Raw genomic sequence first — 20,051 nt, 5'->3', positions numbered from 1 at the left:
GCTGGGATATCTAAATCTACTCTGAACTAACTGCAGTATGTCCAAAATTCAGCAGCCAGACTCCTGACCAGGTCTAGTGCAAGTGATCACATCACTCCTATCCTGGAGTCCTTGCACTGGCTATTGGTCAAATTCCATGTAGACTTTAAAATCCTCATGCTCACCTATAAGGCTCTGCATGGCTTAGCATCTCAGTACCTGTCCGAACTATTATCGCCCTACTCCCCACCTCGCAACCTTCGCTCTTCTAATTCTGCTCTCCTTACTGTCCCCCAAGCCCGTCTACACTCTGTGGGTGACAGGGCCTACTCCTGTTCTGCCCCCAAGCTCTGGAACTCTCTTCCCAAGGATATCAGAGAGTCAACTTCTCTAAACTCCTTCAATCCAGACTCAAAACCCTCTTCTTCAGAAAAGCCTTTACTTAACTGGTTCCATTCTTCACCCCTCTGCTTTTCCTAGTACCACTATCCACGGTCTCCTCTATATATTGTAATTGTGTTTTATCTTGTGTATTCTTCTTATTTATTGTTGTTGTCATCCTGTAAAGCGCTTTGAGAAGCCACCTTTAAAGACGCCATATAAAATAAAGTTTATTTTTATTATTATAACTTTATAAATCTGTTGTATTTTATATAGGCAGTAAAACTAATCAATGTCTTCTTTTGTTTTCTGTAGGAATCGTAATGAATAATTTATCCTAACCCATATATTTTGACTTCTCTGTGACTCAGTATGATACAGTATGTGGTGTCTACATGACTCACACTCAATGGGCATAGCACACTTCATACTGTTCATCTGAGCCCAGCATTAGTGAAAAGTTCTTTTATACACATGCATAACATGGCTTACTATTATCCTGGAAGGTTCTCTGTTATAAGTGTTAACACCTTACTGTCACGCCCTCTGCAGCCAGAGGGCGCTCCTTCTCTGTCCTGTCCCTAGTTTCCGGTCTGCTGTCCTTCCTGTCCCTCTCTTTCCCTTGGGCTATATATTTCCGGGTCTTGCACTCTGTCCTCACTCAGCATTGATGTTCGGATGTCCTGAGACCCGCCTAGCACCAGGGCGCCCCACGTCCGCTCCCTGAGGGCATAGGTTTCTATACGGCATTCCTGAACTCTTTGCACTAATGAGCTTGGGCCTTTTTCCCGTCTCGCCGCTACGCATATGGGTCTTTTTCCGCTCTTCTGCTCCCCACGGTTAGTCCCTTTGGACGTCCGTGACACTTACACAATACAAAGGTAGGAAATGTTTTTTTTTTTATTTACTCTAACATTCAGAAATTGCGACTTGAAATTGCAAGAGTACTTGACTTTTAGTAACCAATCAAACATAACTATTTACGGTCTCACACATGGATTCTAAATATACAATACACAATCTACTGATATAACCAAAAAATGCTTTAAGATCATCCGATGTTGGGTCATTGACAATAGGTATTTTTCAGATAAATCCTTAAGGTCTTCGACATTAACATAGACCTGGGTAAGATGGCAGCTAGGGGATGTCAGGTGACCCGAGACAGGAAATGCCCTATCCCCGATCTCCTAAGGAAACAGGTGAATCATGTCAGAGACCACATAAGTATTCCCAGGAAGGAGTCATCGGAGTAGAAGCTGACAAGGCGGAAGCATGGTGTATGGAAGAACAACAAGTGATGTAGAAACAAAACTTTAGAAATAAAGAATCGGATCTAGAATTAGAAAGACGGAAGATCTTATAGTCTACGCATATGGGATACGGTTTGGTGGATTATAGATTTTGGCTGGGGAAACCGATTAATTTAACAAACATATAGGAAAAACACAGAAAACTAAAAATAACACTGAAGCTTGTATACACTACAGTGAGAGAGCAAGAATGCCGGGAAACGGGACCACAGAATTAGAAAAGAGGCTTCACTGTGTGAGTATTTTTGGACACTTTTATACTATTAGACTTTTGTGACGCTACGATGCATAACAAATAGCAAGTATAATAGAACATACTGTACAGTATCTGTGAAATGATCTGCTGTGACACGAATGGCTTGCCCAGGGATTACAAAAATTGGAATTAATAATCTCACATTTAAAATACACTCAGATTATAATGTGTTATAATCTAGTTTGTAGATACTATCTGTCTTAATTAAATTACATTTATATTCTCAGACACAAGTAATTATAAACATTTTCTATCATAAACTAAACATCAAACATGCCATTGGAACTCTTGAGAACTATAATGTCAGTAATAAAGTTTTATATTCAAAAGATCTGTTGGCCAAACGTCCTTGATAAGTTTAAACTTTGAGCTGTTAAGACGGTGTCACGCCCTCTACAGCTAGAGGACGCTCCTACTCTGTCCTGCCCCTATATGGGGCTTTATATTTCCAGGTCACGCTTTCCTCCTCGATCAGCACGGAGGGATCGGATGTCTTGAGACCCGCCTACGAATACCTGGCTTTCCTCAGGTTTTCACTCCTGGCATCCGTGATTGAATGTTGAGCTGGCTCTCCTATCCTCATTGCTGGATATCACTCCGGACATCCGTGCCTGTGAGCGGGCCTTGTGAGCAGATCTCCTCGGGTTGTCTACTCCGATATCAGTGATCGTTTTTTTAACTTGAACTTGAACTTTATTGCCATATGTAACCGGTACTGGTACAATGGAATTCTTACTTACAGAAAGTCTCTCGATTGTAAAACAAGTTTAAAAAACAAAACAAAGTGCAAACAGTGCATCAAGACAATATACAAACAAACAGTAGACAATGTGCAAGTAAACATGTAGACAATTTGAATGTAAACAATACATTCAAAGATTGTAGAGATTACAGATGAATATGTATGTATCATAATAATAATATCTAGAAAGTTGAATTTCAGTTATTACACTATTTGTTTATTTAATGCAAGCATACAGCTAGGTTGTAAACAACTGATGCACAGTAAAAAATGGTTCACAAATAAGATGAGTTCAATGAAAAGAATGAAACTCACTTGTTCACAGAAAACACAATGTAATCAAAGTAGAAGTGCATTTAAAACTGAGAATCTGAAAAGCTTAAGGGGCTGGGGGAGTTATGGGAATATGAAGCAATCAATCCTGTCATTTGGCTGAATCCAATACTCTGGCCTCTTGGATGGTTGGATGAGATTTTTGAATCAATTAAAGGTAACTGACAAAATAATGGAAACACCAACATAAAGTGTCTTAATAAGGTGTTGGGCCACTACAAACAGCCAGAACAACGTCAGTGTGCCTTGGCATAGATTATACAAGTGTCTGGAGCTCTATTGGAGGGATACAACATCATTCTTCCATAAGAAATTATATCATTTGATGTTTTGTTGAAGGTGGTGGAAAATACCATCTTGGGCTCCTCTCCAGAATCCCCTCTAAGAGTTCAATTGGGTTGAGATCTGGTGACTGGCATGGGCATGGCAGATGGTTTGTGTTGTTTTCATGCTCATCAAACCATTCTGTGACCACACGTGCCTTGTGGATGGGGGTTAATGTTATCCTAGAAAATTCCACTCCTCTCAGGATAGATTTGCTTCACTGTAGGATGAACATGATCAATTAGAATCACTTTGTATTTATTAACATATGCCTTGCCCTCTGGGGGGTTGTGTGGACCTGTGTCACCGCACCTTAACAGAGCGGCCAGAACCCTTTGCTGTGGGAAACAGGCACTGGAGCCTAAAGGCTTCTTTTTGGCATACGCTAGTCTGCTCGTTGAAAACAAGATGAAGGATGACTCATCAGACTATATACGTTTTTTACACTGCTCAAGTTCTGTGGTTTCTGCACTGGTCGTTCATGCCCTACCAGTTTGTCCATCACTGCTTGGGCGCGAACTCGGGTCTCTGGCATAACGCAACAGGGAACTTGCCGGCTGAGCTAAAGAAGACCTCCCCCAGCCCGGGTGACTGAGATCCCTGTTATACACAGTGGCATATTTGTTACACACAGTAGACTACTGTGTTCTTTGTTCTCTGTTCTTTGTGCCTGTGTTCTTTTCAGCACTTTACTCACAAAAGTGCATGTTTAGGTGTAATAAGAGATTTGTGTAATTTTAAATTGCAACCTGACCATAGTATCTCTCTCTGTGAAGTTCTAGACAGATTGTCCTTGATAAAAAATCCTGCTCCTCACACCTTAGATTGACATTTGCTTTCAACTGATTCAGAGCTGTTTATCTGTTGTGCCTTGCATCTCAACCCAATTCACAGACATCTTGGTCCAGAAGTTTGTACTTTCGTCTATAGTTGCCGCATCTGATAATGTATTTCCTTCAGACTTTCATGCCAACATAACCATAGCCACTGCTCCTTGTGAAATAGCAGCTAGTTGAGCCATCTTCATCCATGAATTTCTTCTTCTAGATATAATAGCCAAAATAATGGACAAACCTAAGCATAATGGAATCTTAATTGCTTAATTAACTCAGGAACCACATCTGTATGGAAGCACCTGTTTTCGATATACTTTGTACCCATCATTTACTTAAGTTTTTTCCTTTATTTTAGCAGTTACCTCTAGCTACCAAATACAAAATAAGATAGATGGGCTTAACAATCTCCTCTCATTTGTAATCTTTCTTAGATACTTAAATCAGCAGGGCAATGCTTTGAGTGTTTGTGCAGGGCTGACTCTTAATTTACAGGTTTGAGAAAAATACCAGCTAATAGTTATAAACTTAATGTTGCCTGATCCTGCATTTATTTCAGATTTATTGAGGAGTTACAGTAATCCTACAGTCCAAACAAGTAGCTCATATTGTTACAGGTTTAAGGTGACCAAGAAGTGTCTCTTGGATTTTAGATATAGTTTATGACACTAGGCAGAGTAAACACTTCTAGCACCAAAGCAGAGAAAATATTTGCTAAGATCTGGGGGTTCCCTTCAGCAAAAAAAAACAATTGTAAAGTTTACCTTAGTATACCTAGGTATGTTGTGAGTTAATGATTATCAATGAGCAGTACAGAAACAAAACACACAATATAAGATCACATAAAGAGCACAGAGAGAGGGGGGAAGAGAGGAAGAAACAGGTAACAGGCAGCAGTAATTATACTTATGCTTGGCTATATTCTAGAGAAATCACTTACAAGTTGGGGGTTATGAAGAATTATTTTACATATTATTTTACATATTGACTAAACCATTCGGTCAGTTCTTTATTTTCACCATTTTTGTAACCTCCCATTTATAACAATATGTTTAAAAATGTCTCACATATGAAGGGCTGCAATGAGATTATAAAACATTGCCAATCTTAAAAAAATCATCTACAGATATTCTTTCTTTTGAAAGGCTTTTGGGGGTATACAATTCACAAATGAACAATTCAAAATTGTTTATTGTTTTCTGAGATCATAGTTGAAAATACTTCTTTCTCTGAGTCATTAGTTTCCCTGTTTTTGTTCACTTTTTTTTTCTATGTCGATATGGAATTTCAATATTGGAGGGTATTCCCTGGGCACTTCACACAGCCAGCAGAACAACATGAGTCATCATCAGCTAACAGGAGGGACAACTAATACTTCCAGGCTTATAAACAGAGAGGAGCACATTTAAAGTCAGTGGACCAAAAAGCATGACCATCGACAGTGATTTTATTATAAATACAGCTACTGACATCTCTTCAACAACTTGAAATGTGGAGCATTTTCTGAATAACCACTTTTAATGATTTTTCAATTCAATGAAATGGACTTCAATGAACATCAAGAAAATCAGACAATACAGTACTGTTTCCATTCTGGCAATACATCATGCTTAAAAAAGGTCCGACCTACAGCAGTTAATGTCATCCTGTACTTTTTTCTGCTCGCAGTTGTATTTCTGACAGTGTGTGGAAATTTGTTGGTGATCATTTCTATCTCTCACTTCAAACAGCTCCACACACCAACCAACCTCCTTGTGCTCTCCTTGGCTGTTGCAGACTTTCTAATAGGAGTGACTGTGATGCCTTTTACAATGATTCAATCAGTAGAATCTTGCTGGTATTTTGGAGATACGTTCTGTACTGTGTATTCCGTATTAATTCTCTTGCTTACCTCTGTTTCTGTTAGTAGCTTAGTATTCATTGCTATTGACCGTTTCTTTGCTGTGTGTGACCCTCTGCTTTACTCTACTAAAATAACTGTAAATGTTATATATTTAGTCATATCACTTAGCTGGTTCTTATCACTATTGTATGCACTCTCAATTATTTATTCCAAAGGAAACATTGATGGTGATGAAGCCTTAGATACCTGCCAGGGAGATTGCCTGTTTACATTTAATGCAACCTGGGGACTAATTGATCTTGTGATTACATTTCTTTTGCCTAGTACTTTCATGATAACTCTTTATGCTAAAATTTTCATTGTTGCAAAAAGGCATGCAAGAGTAATCAGTTCTGCTTCAGCGCAAGTTACTTCTGGAGATAGAAGCAAAAGTAAAACATCAAACATATCAGAAAGAAAAGCTGCAAGAACCTTAGGACTTGTACTATTAGTTTTTCTTCTTTGCTGGATACCATACCATTTATGCACGATCATTGACTCATACATTAATTTTTCTGTGCCTACAGATGTTATTAATACTCTTGCGTGGCTTGTATACATTAACTCTTCCATAAATCCTCTCATTTATGCTTTGTTTTATCCCTGGTTTCAGAAGTCAGTGAAACTAATAATAACATTTAGAATATGTTATACTGCATCTTCATTGATTAATTTGTATCCAGAAAATGTTTAAAATTAATTTGACATCTTAATAAACATTAAAATGCTTTAAAATATAACAAATATGAATGGGAAACAATAGTTTGTTTCTGCTTTAATGACTATGTATACTGATTAAATAAACGGAACAGTTAACTTTTAGATGCAAGTTTCTGTTTTCCATGTTGTTTCATGGGTTAGATTTGTTTAGGATTTGTGGGTAATCTTATCAATCTGGGCTACTAAATTAAAAGTTTTAAAGTTATATTTTTAATATGATTTGTAATTTGTTCATGTGTAAAACTTAATTTGACTGACAGTAAATGGAATGACAGAAATTCCTTTCAGTTGGGTTCCAAACAATCAAATTATAATTCATTGTGATCGTATTTAAAAAAGTAAATGCATCTGGATAAAGTGAACACCTCTCAGTGAGTCACTGTTAATTATCATACTCCACTTTTGGAAATTGTACATCCTTAGAGACATACTTACATTGCAATGTATTTTGTTTTATCTCAATTTCACATTTTTTGGGCAAAAGATTGATGGTCAAGGAGTCAAGATAAACAAAGGCTGAGGAATTGAGAATCATTAGCCATTAATGGAAAAAATACTTTTGCTTGTGTTCTTGTAAGTTTTTAATATTTTATGATAACTTAAAAAGACTTTGTAAATACTAAGGCTAAATAAAATCACCCATAATCCCAAACCTCTTTTGATAAGTCAATATATTTTATATATATATATTGAAAGCTGTAAGTCATTAAAGTGAGGCAATGTTAGACATTTTTCATCATAGATTTGATTTAGTTCTGTGACTTTTTAAAATCCAGGTAATTAAATGTACTTGTTATTTCATTTGGTCAGGTGTACACTCTAATAAACGTTCCCTTTAATATTTTTATATTAAAAACACATTTACATAAATAATAACTGTCTTCAATTTTATTTGCTTTTATTTACACTGACTTTAACATTTGTGAAGGTTTAACCATGCATTGGTACATTTTTATAAAAGCATATTGAAAACAAAAAAGGTGCAGAAAATTTAAAGTATGTCATTTTGTTTCTGGTGGGGATGGTGCTGGTACGAATCATTAGTTATTAGTGTTTGGTTCAAAAGTGAAAATATAGTTTGCGTCAAGAACCACTCGGTCACTTACTGTGGTTATTTTGGGAAAGTTTTGACATGCTGGTTCTGATTATATTAAGTTTATATACTTATATACTTATAATGTTTTATAAACATTTATAAAAAGCTTTAATGTTTTAACTTTTTCTGTGAATACTTGCACTCGTTATCACAGTAAAAGCTGTGTATTTTTTATAATCCTCTTAATAGGAAATATAATATGGAACCGCCTATCTAAAGAAATTAATTACAATATTAATTTAAGGATCTAAATATTTTTATATAGCTAAGAGTACTTCCATAGTAGACTTTCTTTGTAAACATCTGCATCACTTTTACTCATTCACTCATGATTACTTGGAAACATTTTGCCTGCCCTTTTCAGCTATAGCTTAAGTTAACGTAAGTTGATGAGCGGCATGTTGCCATAATGGCTTTGGTATGTGACTTGCATGCTGGAAAAGAGTTTTCCTTTATTACAACATATTACAACATGTTCAAAGTTAGATGATTTGTCTTCCTTGCATAACAATCCTGACATTCTCATCCAAAGGTTTGTTTTTTATTTCAAAACCTTGGCTGGTATGCCTCACAGACTCATTCATAGAGTAATCCAAACAAAAGATCTTCTGGGCGCACTGTGATCTTGACATGCAGGTGTGAAGCAGAGTTAACGGCTTCAGTTTTAAAAGGTTATTAATAATATCTTCCATATCGCATTAACATTGGAACATTCTTACAAGTGTAAAAAGAGGCGATACACAATGTGTCCCCTCTATAACTCTTCAGTTTATGGCCAGCAGCCATATCACCCTGCAACTCACAACTGGCAACCCACTGAAGCTACGCAGGTGTGAGCCTGGTCAGTACCTGGATGGGAGACCTCCTGGGAAAAACTAAGATTGCTGCTGGAAGAGGTGAAAGTGGGGCCAGCAGGGGGCACTCACCCTGCAGTCCATGTGGGTCATAATGCCCCAGTATAGTGATAGGGACACTATACTGTAAACAGGCGCTGTCTCATCTTCGGATGAGACGTAAAACCAAGGTCCTGACCCTCTGTGGTCATTAAAAATCCCAGGGCATTTCTCGAAAAGAGTAACCCCGGTGTAACCCCGGTGTCCTGGCCAAATTTCCCATTGGCCCTTACCAATCATGGCCTCCTAATAATCCCCATCTATGAATTGGCTTCATTACTCTGCTCACAGTACACTTGGCTGCTGTTGCATCATCCAGGTGGATGCTGCACATTGGTGGTGGTGGAGGGGAGTCGCCATTACCTGTAAGGTGCTTTGAGTGGAGTGTCCACAAAAGCGCTATATAAGTGTAAGTAATTATTAATTATTATTATTAGTTTACAGAACAATTACCCCAGAGCCACATAACATTGTCCAACATTGCCCTTCTTCTGTCTGATTTCCAAGGAGTACCCCTCTTACAAATGGGAACAGCGCATCAGTCCTTGACTATGGTAAAACAGTACATACGATGTCTGTTGCAGTGTCACCGTTCACTTTTCTGTAACCTGTACAGAACCATGACATCTCATCAATGTTTGGTACCAATAAACAGGGGGGCTTCATAGACTTTCTTCTTTGAACTCAACTGCGCTCTAGTAAATAATGTGCAGGTGTCATGTCTGAATGACTACCTCCCGGTGGTACTGGTACCTGCCTCAGTAGTCATGAAGTGATGGGACACTTCAACCTGGACCCCCTGCAGTTTGCTTATAGGAATAATAGGTCAGTGGACGATGCTGTCTCACTGGCCCTTCACACCACTCTTGAGCACCTGGACAAGAGGAACACCTATGCCAGGATGTTATTTATTGACATCAGCTCAGCCTTCAACACAATTGTGAAAGGCAGACTGGTGGTCAAAGTCAGTGGTGGAAACAAAACCTCATCCCCTATGATCCTAAACACAGGGTCCACCCAGGGCTGCTGCCTGAGCCCACGGCTGTATTCTCTATTTACACGTGACTGTGTGGCTAAATTTAACAGAAACCGCATCATCAAGTTCGCCGATGACACCACAGTAATCGGTCTTATCAGCAACATGATGAAACCACCTACAGGAGCGAGGTAGCAGAGCTGGTGGAGTGGTGCTACAACGACAACCTCACACTTAACATCCGCAAAACAAAAGAGATTATTGTGGACTTCAGGAGGCACGGAGGACGTAACACACCCATCATCATTCACGGGGCTCCAGTCAAAACTGTCAGCACCTCCAGATCACTGAGAGGCTGAGCTGGTCAGAGAACACTACTGCCATCCTCACCGGAGCCCACCAGTGTCTTCACTTGCTGAGACAGTTAAGGAAGTGGGGGATAAGCAAGACTCACCAGTTTTTACTGTAATACCACTGAGAGTGTCCTGGCCGGTGGTATTACAGTGTGGTATGGTGGAGCCACAGTACAGGACAGAAAAGCCATACATAGGGTTATGAGGTCTGCGCAGAAAATAACTGGGCTACCCTCCATCGACTGGATACAGTATATCTCGACCGCTGCCACATCTGGGCTCGAGCTATATTTTGGGACCCAATTCACCTTGGCCATGATCTATTTTCACCCCTGGGTTATGGTAAGAGGTATCGCAGTATCAGAAAAATGACCAATAGATTCAAAAACAGTTTCTTCCCCCAAGCAGTCCGTATCATAAACAGCTCAAATTAGCACCTGGATTTTAATGCACTGCACTGTTTGCACTTTGTCCTGTCTTGGCTGTATTATAACATCTTTTGTCTAAATTTATTGTCCATGTCTGTTTGTCATTTGTGCCTAGTTTTCTCTACTGTTACTGGGTACAGCTGAATGAGTAAGCATTCCAATACACTTGTTGTATATGGCAAATAAAAAATCTTGGATCTTGAATCTATTAATAAAACAGAACGTGCATGATTTCTTCTTCTGTTTCATCTAAATGAGTTGAATACAAAGTCAAATCAGGATTTCAGATATTAATAAGTGAGTGCTTTTGTCTAAAATATTTCTTGTCGGCATCTAGACAGTGTACATTAATAAACAATAGAGTCGCTGTCTCAGTTAAAGGTGTTACACGTCTGTCTTCACTGTTATGGTACAGTTTCAACATATTGATAAGCTCTTCTGCGGTTTCTGGCAATTATAAAAATAACCCTTCTTCCCTCTTTTGCCTTTGTTTAACTGAAAGAATTCAGTGAAAAAATCCTTAATTATAAAACTATCACATATAATAATTCATCCAGATACACAGACTCATGCCGGAGACAATTTTTCCAGAAACAACCTTACAGAGTAACTCTTTGGACTGCGCAGTATTTTACAGTACAATAAGAAATATATTTTATTTATTTATTTCTAGAGCAATTACATTTGTAGTGGCAAGGCTTATTAATAATACAGGAATTAAGTTGCTGCTCCCTTGCCAGTTCCTCTCTCCCTCATCTCAGTGGTGCTGAACACAGAGAGGCCATTCCATTAGGTTAAGATTTAAGGTGCTTTTCTATCTGATAGAGTTTCCTGATAAGGAACAACTCCCAAGGCTGAGATTCTCCAGCCACCCTAATAAATGGTCATCTCTGGCGCCTTACTGTCTGGGAGATTCCAAGGGAGAGTCTCATCCCAGGTTGTTTACGACCCTAATGTCAGAGAGCATTGTTACTCATCCTCCACCTCGATCAGCCAATCAGGAACTGGTAGGGAAGGGTAACCCCACGTGGATCTCGAATGCCCATGGAACTTTCAACCAATGAACAACCGTAGTTCCTCCAGATAAAAGAGGCAGCACAGGGCCCAGAAGTTGCCCCTCCAGGACATTCTGAGACTCATCTCGGACAATAACATGACAGCCAGTGTGTCCAAATGCCAGGATTTTATTTTGTTCTAAGAGTCGAGATCAGAGGTCACCCACTCGAATCAAAGGATCTGCCTGAGGTTAGCCCAGCAGCAAGCCTCGTGAACCGCCTGTACTCCACCGCGAACGCTTGCCTGATCAATGAGTGAACTACGGTTGGAACTGTTGACAGCTGAATTATGTATTCAGGACTAGCACTACATCGAGAATGAACTGGTCTTCTTCCAGTCTAAAGAGTGTGACTTGCTTGGACCCACAGTCACTTTTCATGTGCACAATCTCTGCTAGTGCAGCCAGGACTAACTAGCTGGTCTTCAGAGAGTCACTGCTAGCGTGCCGGAGCAGGAATCTCTCCCTCCTTCTCCCACACCTCAAGCTGCACCAGGACAGGCTGGCACCAGGCCAGAGGCCGCAGTTTGGATGCAGCAACAGCCTGTTTCTGTTTCTTTGTGTCTGCGGGAGATATGAATCCACAGAGATTGGATGAGTATTCAACATTCTGCATTACAGCTCAAGAATTCAATTGTTACCTCAACCCCAGTTGATATCAATTTAATTCCTATGAGTGATGTACTTGCTTTGGAGTATCTAGTGTAGAAGTTGTAATCAAAGCTCATTAACGAAACGGTATAAATGAATGTTATACTGAATCTATGTCTCTCTTGGTTTGTAACTCTTCATGATTGAAAATATACCTTTTGTATTCTGCTAACCCTCACTATAAGATCTGTTATGTTTATATGCACATTTAATATATTAATAAATGTATTCTCGTGTATTAGTATCCGTGTGTGTGCGTTGCTGAGTTATTCCGCAAGGTCAGTTTTCTAATAGCCATCAAAGAATCATTTTGTGACTTACTGCTACAATTAATAATTGTCCTAGTAAATGCACAAAACCCCTACTCATTAATAGTCTACCCAGCAAGATAATAACTTTGAGACTTTGTATTATTTAATGTTTTGCAGATATTCTAGTCATTAGACCAGAACTGTTAAATATGTAAGGCAGAAGATATTTAAATTTACCCCACAGATTGTATAAAAGCAAGTTTACATGGTATTTTAGGAGGATATTTTCTAGATTAATGTTTACATTCAGTCTGGGCAGTGTTACAACACACAGGCTGCAGGTAACAACAGAAGAATAGAAGGCTTCAACCCAAGTGGAGAGGCTGTGACGCAGTCATGCCCTGCAGGCAGCTGTTGGGGTTTACAGGCTGAAACCCAAGTATATGAGCCCAAGGATCTTTGTATGTTTTCGGTGTGGATCATAACTTGCTGAGGGCAGCCAAAGGCACTATGATGGGAGTGATTACTGACTTAGTATCTAGTGGAGAAGGCTGCTAGACGCTGTCTTAAAGTATTGTCAGGACGCCACTGGAATACTGAATTTGCTATGGTGTTCAGGTGACTTTTGGAAGCAGATTCCTTGTCAGAAACTAGAATGTGAGTAGAGACTTAGAAGTAAGAGTCAGGTCTGTTTACTTACACAGTGGAACTGTGCAGCAGGCTGAACTTCCACAGGAACACAGTAACGGAGCGGTTTCTCAGTGGCATCTGGGGAATAAATACCAGATCTGTGAGGGAACGATTAATTGAAAGATTGGGTGCCTGATTGTTAGGGGGACGATCGGATCAAAATGCGGTCAACTGAGTATTGAGACTTATAGAGGACTGTCATCACTCGAGGGCTATGAGCTGCCGCCGGCCCAGGTTTAACAGTGCCTCCTCCTTAACAAGTGTCCTCTGGGTGCCAGATGAGGACTTTAGGGAAACGGGGGTACATCAGAATGCTGGATCAATCAATAGACCCAACAGGTATTGCCCATCCAGGACTGCAACCATCCCCTTCCATTGTCACCTATTTGAATTTGAACAACACTAATATGTCCCAAAAAACAACCATATTAAATAGATTAAATAGCAGGAAGAATAAATCATTAAATCATAGTTAGAAAAACATCTTTAATTAACAACAGAACATACCGTTGCTGACAATGAATTATTTACTCAAAATGTTACTTCTAATGGGTTCTGACTATTACCGTTTATTGAGTATTTTCCTAATTCATTAGGCTTAATATGGAGAGAAGCTCAGGTACTCTGGAAAAATAGTCCTTTTAACATTGAAAAAGATCTGTCACACTTTTGTTGGTTTGACAGTGTCTTCTGCTTGGAGATTGGGTTACTCTGCAATGCACAGAAAGCCCGTAAATTGTTCTCAGTAGGTTCATTGATGACCTGGTCATTTTTGTCACAATAATCCTCATATTTTCTTGTATGAAATACAATCATTTCAGGCATTAGTACTAGAGTATATGTTTTGAGATTTTCCTAAATGCTTTTCTTCAATTCTTGGATGAAACTTGAGAGTTTTGTTTCCCAGTGTATTCTTCACAGCATTTATCTTTTGGTTGGATCAATCAGTACTTCATTGCCGAGGTCATTGCCTCGTATAAATGAAACAGAAGCCAGTTTTATAAGCATAATTGAATAGAGCTATATGCAGAACTCTTGGAAAATTGGTTTTCTGCTAATTTCAGACAAAATCAAGAGAAATTCATTGATAAAAATGTAACTCATGAAGGTGGTTGCGAATTTCATTCTTGATGGAGAGTCCATCATCAAGAACCCAGAACAGAATTTTCCTTTCTAATTTCATTCAGTGCCCTTCATTATCTTGAGGCATCATTCCGGGCGACAGTTACCATATATCCAGAGTTTTCAGGCCACAGATGCAGTGTGGTATTCTGGACAGTGAATGTATGCACAATCTTGTTGTTCTGGGTTCTAAATTGTAATATTTTGTTTTGTATTTTTCGATTGCAGAAAGGTGATTAAACTGGATGGGGCTGTTTAGTCAGGAGTGGTGAGGCAGACCGTGTTTATGATGCATTTTACAGCCCTTTCCACAAAAACGCAGATCCTTGAAAGGCCTTCTCAATGGCATTTAAGGCTGCCCTTCTACCTTAGCCCACATGCTCTTGTCACAGTGGCCTCTGTGCGAAATCATTGGTAGGAGCTTCCAGACATCACTCTCCTGCTCCAGCTGTCATTAGTAACAACATTGTTTGATGAAGGACTTGGAGAAACTCCTGTAGATGGAAGATGCTTTAACTGTGGAGAAACAGCTTCCAGGTATATCCTGACAAAATGAAATCTTAGCATGGCATGGAATCTAAAAAACTGGAGATCTCATTCTTCTGCAGCCTTCTCCTTCCAAAACAGTCAGTGTGATATTCTTCACAGGACTGAAGTGATCTTTACGTGCTTTACTGTGATGATACTGCTCTTCAGGTTCTTGGGAATTCCATGATAAGGATAAGGGGATAGAAATTCAAACTTTTTTGTAGGAGCTTTTAAACACTGTGCAAGTGTTAAAATGCTCCTGTTGATGTTGAGACCTAAAACAAGCACAGTTGAATCAAGTGTAGCTGAAGGTTAGAAAGGTTAACAAAATTCAGCTTCTTAGTATATCCAGGTAATTTTCATCATTAACAACAATATTTTTGTCTATTTAGTTCTATTGATTCCATTTAAATCTTATAAGCTACAATATAATGTCCATGTGGAAAAGCATCTACAGAGAAAGGATTCAGACAATTAAAAGTTTGTTTAAGATGAAAAGTGCATTGATCTAACAAAAGTGATTATGAATTGCAAAGATGTGGATTTAAAACACATTTTAGCCAGAGCCTTTTTGGATTTATATTATGATCACATTTTTTGATACATATAATAATTATTACTAATATTTAAATTATTTTTTTATTTAATGCATAATTGTTATTAATTCAACAGATAACTGATTGTACTTATAATAAATTAGTTCTTTCTATTTAAGATCCCTTTAGTCAGGAGATGCTAATGCAGCCTTCGGCTGCAAATTGTTTGCTCTTTCAGTTTCTGCCCTAGATCTGTTTTTCTTTTAGATTAATTTTAAAGCTTCTGCAAGACAGCCCAGATATAGTGACAACACACATGTGTTGACTGTAATAACAGTGACTCAGATAACCTAATTTATGAAACTTGGCATTTCTGAAAAATAGACAATTCTGTGTCAGGATTTAGACATTTCTTTCATCCACTTTTTAACTACTATTTCCAATAGAGGGTCACAGAGGAACTGAAGCCTATCCTGTTCAGAAATGGGCAGAAGACAGGATACCAGTCCATTGCATTAAAAACACTTAATCATCATCCAGTCCTTGTACTTTACATTTTAAAGAACATACTTCAAAGTGTGAGAAGCTTATTTTCTTGAGTATATAGTATTTAACACTATTGTAACTTAACACAAATGCAACCAATGTTATCAATCATATGTTAATTACAAGATAAGATCTGGAATTGTGTAAGCTAATTTTAATTCTTTAACATTTTTCATCAATAATTAGCTTGATGTCTTTATCATTTTTATTGTATTGTGTTTTTATTGTATTCTGTTTGAATAGATCTTTTTTTTAATCAACACTCATTTCAATTTGATTTGGTTTGCAAAAAGGTTAAAAGGATCTTTGCCACCCGTAGAAAACAGTTTCTTATGCCTCTTTACATTCCCTAGTCTTTTTTACAATCCAGTAGGGAGCTGCAATCATCCTGCTGTTATTGTCAGGTGCTTGTTGTTGTTGGTGCTGGCAGTGGTTGGGGGGGTCGAGTTCTCAACACATAGTGAATAACTCCCGGTACAATAGACTCACAATAGACCCAATGAGGTGTAATCAACACCCGCTTCTAGCAGGAGAGCCCAGTAGGTGCACAACATATATAAATTGAAGACCTTCAGCATTTTTACTTTAAGAAATAAAGCACTCTGTAGTGACTGATTTGATTATCTAAAAGTATATGAATTTATTTATTTGCATATGTGAGTATTCTTTTTCGAATCTCAATTTTGAACTATCTGTAGACTTTTCTGTCACCAAGTTATTTTAATGGAATCCAACTTGATGGAATTAACTGAATCTCAAACTGTGCAATATTGTTTTCCAACTATAAATGGATCTTGCACCAAAGAACTTCGGTCCACAGCTGTTTCTGTCATTCTTTATCTGTCTATGTTTGCTGTGGTAATTCTGACACTGTGTGGAAACCTGATTGTGATCATTTCCATCACTCACTTCAAGCAACTACACACACCGACTAACCTGCTGGTGTTGTCCTTGGCTGTGGCTGATCTTCTAGTAGGGGTGTTTGTGATGCCTTTTGATATGGTGAAATTAATAGAATCTTGTTGGTATTTTGGAAGTTTTATTTGCTCTTTTCGTACTGCATTCAGTTTCTGCCTAACATCAGTTTCAATCAGTAGCTTAATATTTATAGCCATTGATCGCTATTTTGCTGTATTCAACCCATTTCTTTACTCCACTAAAATTACACTTAATATAGCATTGTTCTGCATAGTACTTAGCTGGCTTTCATCACTGTGTTATAATTTGTCACTCTTTTTCTTCAGTGGCAATAACGATAGTGAAAAACTAAATGCCTGCTTTGGAGATTGTTTCAATTTAATCAATGCAACCTGTGGAATAATTGATCTGCTTGTTACATTTATTTTCCCTTGTTGTTTTATGATAATATTGTATGGAAGGATATTTTTAGTTGCTAAAAAGCAAGCACAAGCAATAAATTCTATAACAAATCAAATAACATTTACAAATGGAATCAACAGAATTTCCAAAAAATCTGAATGGAAAGCTGCAAAAACTTTAGGAATTGTAGTATTTCTCTTCCTGTTTTGTTGGATACCTTACTATGTTTTCATTGTCATTGATGAATTTGCAACCTTTACTGTTCCTCTTATAGTCTCTAATTCTCTGACTTGGCTGGTTTATTGTAACTCTTGCATAAACCCCATAATCTATGCTTTTGTTTATCCTTGGTTTCAGAAGTCCACAAGACTCATTTTAACATTTCAAATATGTAGTTCAGGTTCATCCTTGAATAGCTTGATCACTGAGAAACTCTGAATTGTTTTCTTTCAGTTTCAGAAAGAGTACAGGAAAGAGTCCACAAATAATCTATGTGAAATATATATGTTGATTACTTCTACAGTATGTTAGTATTTTCCTTTTCTAAATTAAGTAAAACCATATTTTTATTAACTGTATCATTCCCTTACACTGAAGTGTCTGTTGCACCTGCTACTAAACAGCTTATATACAGTACTGTACAGTGTAAATTACAAATAGTACCTGCAAGCTTTAATAATTTAACTTTTTGCAGTAAATGCAATCACTGGTTCAAATATAAGGTGAGTATTATTTAGAGAAACTGTCTTTCTACAGAAATGGTATTGACAGTTTGCTAGTAAGATCACATTTAGAGGATACTCACCATGGTAGAAGAAAAATATTACTGCTCTGAGATTCATTTCCAGGCCCATAAGAATGAATAAATTATGAGGGGACATTATTTACATATTCATAAATTCTGAAAGACATTAAAAAATGTGACCAACATATTTAATTCGGAATATACTATATAGCTATTATTCTGAATAGTTCTTATTCATGTCTTATATGACAACGCAAAACAAACCTGGATGTGCAAATGCAAACTGTATGAAATAGCTTTTTCACAGATTTCACAGGTAGAAGACCTGAATGGTCTTATCTCATTTTTACATTTTCTTATGCTTTTCCAAAAGTATAAAATTTAATATATATTATATTAATATATATTAATATAATATATTAATATATATTAATATATTAATATATATTAATATATTAATATATGAGTTAAAATTTAATATATAATATTTGCTTTGCTTTTTATTTATTTCTGTTTTGTATATTTTACCCATGTTATTATACCACGTTATGAGCTTATTGAAAATAATAAATTTGGATTAGTAATTTAAAAATATATTAATGTGCTATGTGTACTGTTTTTTTAAGTCTGTGTTACTAATCTAATGAAATACTTTAATAGATAGATAGTTAAGACTTTATTGATCCCGTAAGAAAATGTATGTGTTGCAGCAGTCCAGCTCAAAACAAGCAAAAACAGACAGCAGAATAGACGAAAAGTTATACAAAATAAATATAAAATAAATAAATACATAGATGCGTGCAAAATATGATGATCATAGTCACTGTAAGAACAATAAAATATGTGCATAATGTGCATAGGTTTATGCAGATTGATTGTCCAAAAAGTACAATGGAGCAACATGCTGTCCATAGACGAGCAAATGAAGGGCTAACAGTCCTAGCCTAGGGCAGCGTTATACACCCTGACAGCCGCCGGGAGGAAGGACCTGCGGAAACGTTCCCTTGAACACCGTAGCTGGAGCAGTCTGTTGCTAAAAGTGCTTCGCTGCCCAGTAACAGTCCCATGAAGCGAATGAGAGGCGTTGTTCATGATGGCTGTACTAATGTACTAGCAAATGAAAAAAAAATAATGTACAGTATAATCTCCAGAATGGCCTTATGAATACCAATTACACTAAAAGTAGGATTTCAACTTTTCCTAGTTACTGTATATGGATAATTATAATATAATTAATAAATGCTAAGTGCTGAAACTTGTGAGGATTGCTTCTATTCATCAATCAACAGTGCAACATTCTCATAAATGAGGTTAACATAATAATGAACATATGACCCATGCTGGTATCTTTTTTTATTTTTCAATAAAAACCTATGTATAAGTGATGCATCTGTACCCCTACCATGATTATGGTCACTCATGAGCCAAAAGTATGCACATGACTACTCCCTAGATAGAGGCAAACTATGCCAAAGTACTAGGTTACTTGCCCCAGGAGAATTCTACTATATGGGTTCATGGGGGTAAAATCACCTTTAACTGAGTCTTGCATGCTGAACCTTGTTACATTCTACTCTTGTAAACTTATTTTTCAAATCAAATTCAGAGACTGATTGACATCTGTCTGTTAACACTAACGTGACAAGGGCAGCATTACCTCAGTAAGGATGTGGTTGTCCGTGGGCTCAGAGCATACACAGGGCCAGTCCCTAGAACAGAGGTGAGCACAGCTATTGCAAACGTCCAGGTCTACTGTCACTGGAAATTTCAACACTGCTTCAAGGGGGTGAAGTCAGCTTCTGTAATTTGACAGAATTTGACTGTGTTTTCCTTTACAGTGTGTAAACTATTGGATGTGAGCCCATGAAAGTATATTTTAAAATCAAAGCACTAAAAATGCATTCAGTCCAAATCTCAAAGTTTTATCCACCTTCCTTCACTTGTTGCAGTTTAAGAGGTTTGGAAGAGAGATCCATCGACCCCAGCGGGTAATCATCTCTCCGTTCCCAAAATTGTAAATATTTATCATTTAAAATATGGTAAAAAATTTAAATATTTATTTTAAGCGACTCTCAGTTTCAACACATCTTCTCAATCCA

General features: G+C 37.6%; 1 protein-coding gene across 1 annotated transcript; it reads left to right on the top strand.

Moving 5' to 3' along the window:
- The first annotated feature begins 5,702 nt into the window (after positions 1-5,702).
- On the top strand, positions 5,703-6,737 carry LOC148675540 (trace amine-associated receptor 13c-like). The gene has a single exon (XM_088627209.1). It carries the CDS (start codon positions 5,703-5,705, stop codon positions 6,735-6,737), a length of 1,035 nt encoding a protein of 344 aa, XP_088483335.1.
- Positions 6,738-20,051: the final 13,314 nt, after the last annotated feature.

This window comes from Lepisosteus platostomus, chromosome 3, assembly GCF_059453375.1.
Source record: "Lepisosteus platostomus isolate fLepPlt1 chromosome 3, fLepPlt1.hap1, whole genome shotgun sequence".
Lineage (NCBI taxonomy): Eukaryota > Metazoa > Chordata > Actinopteri > Semionotiformes > Lepisosteidae > Lepisosteus > Lepisosteus platostomus.
Note: the sequence above shows the minus strand (reverse complement) of the source record. Positions and strands in the feature narration are given on the sequence as shown.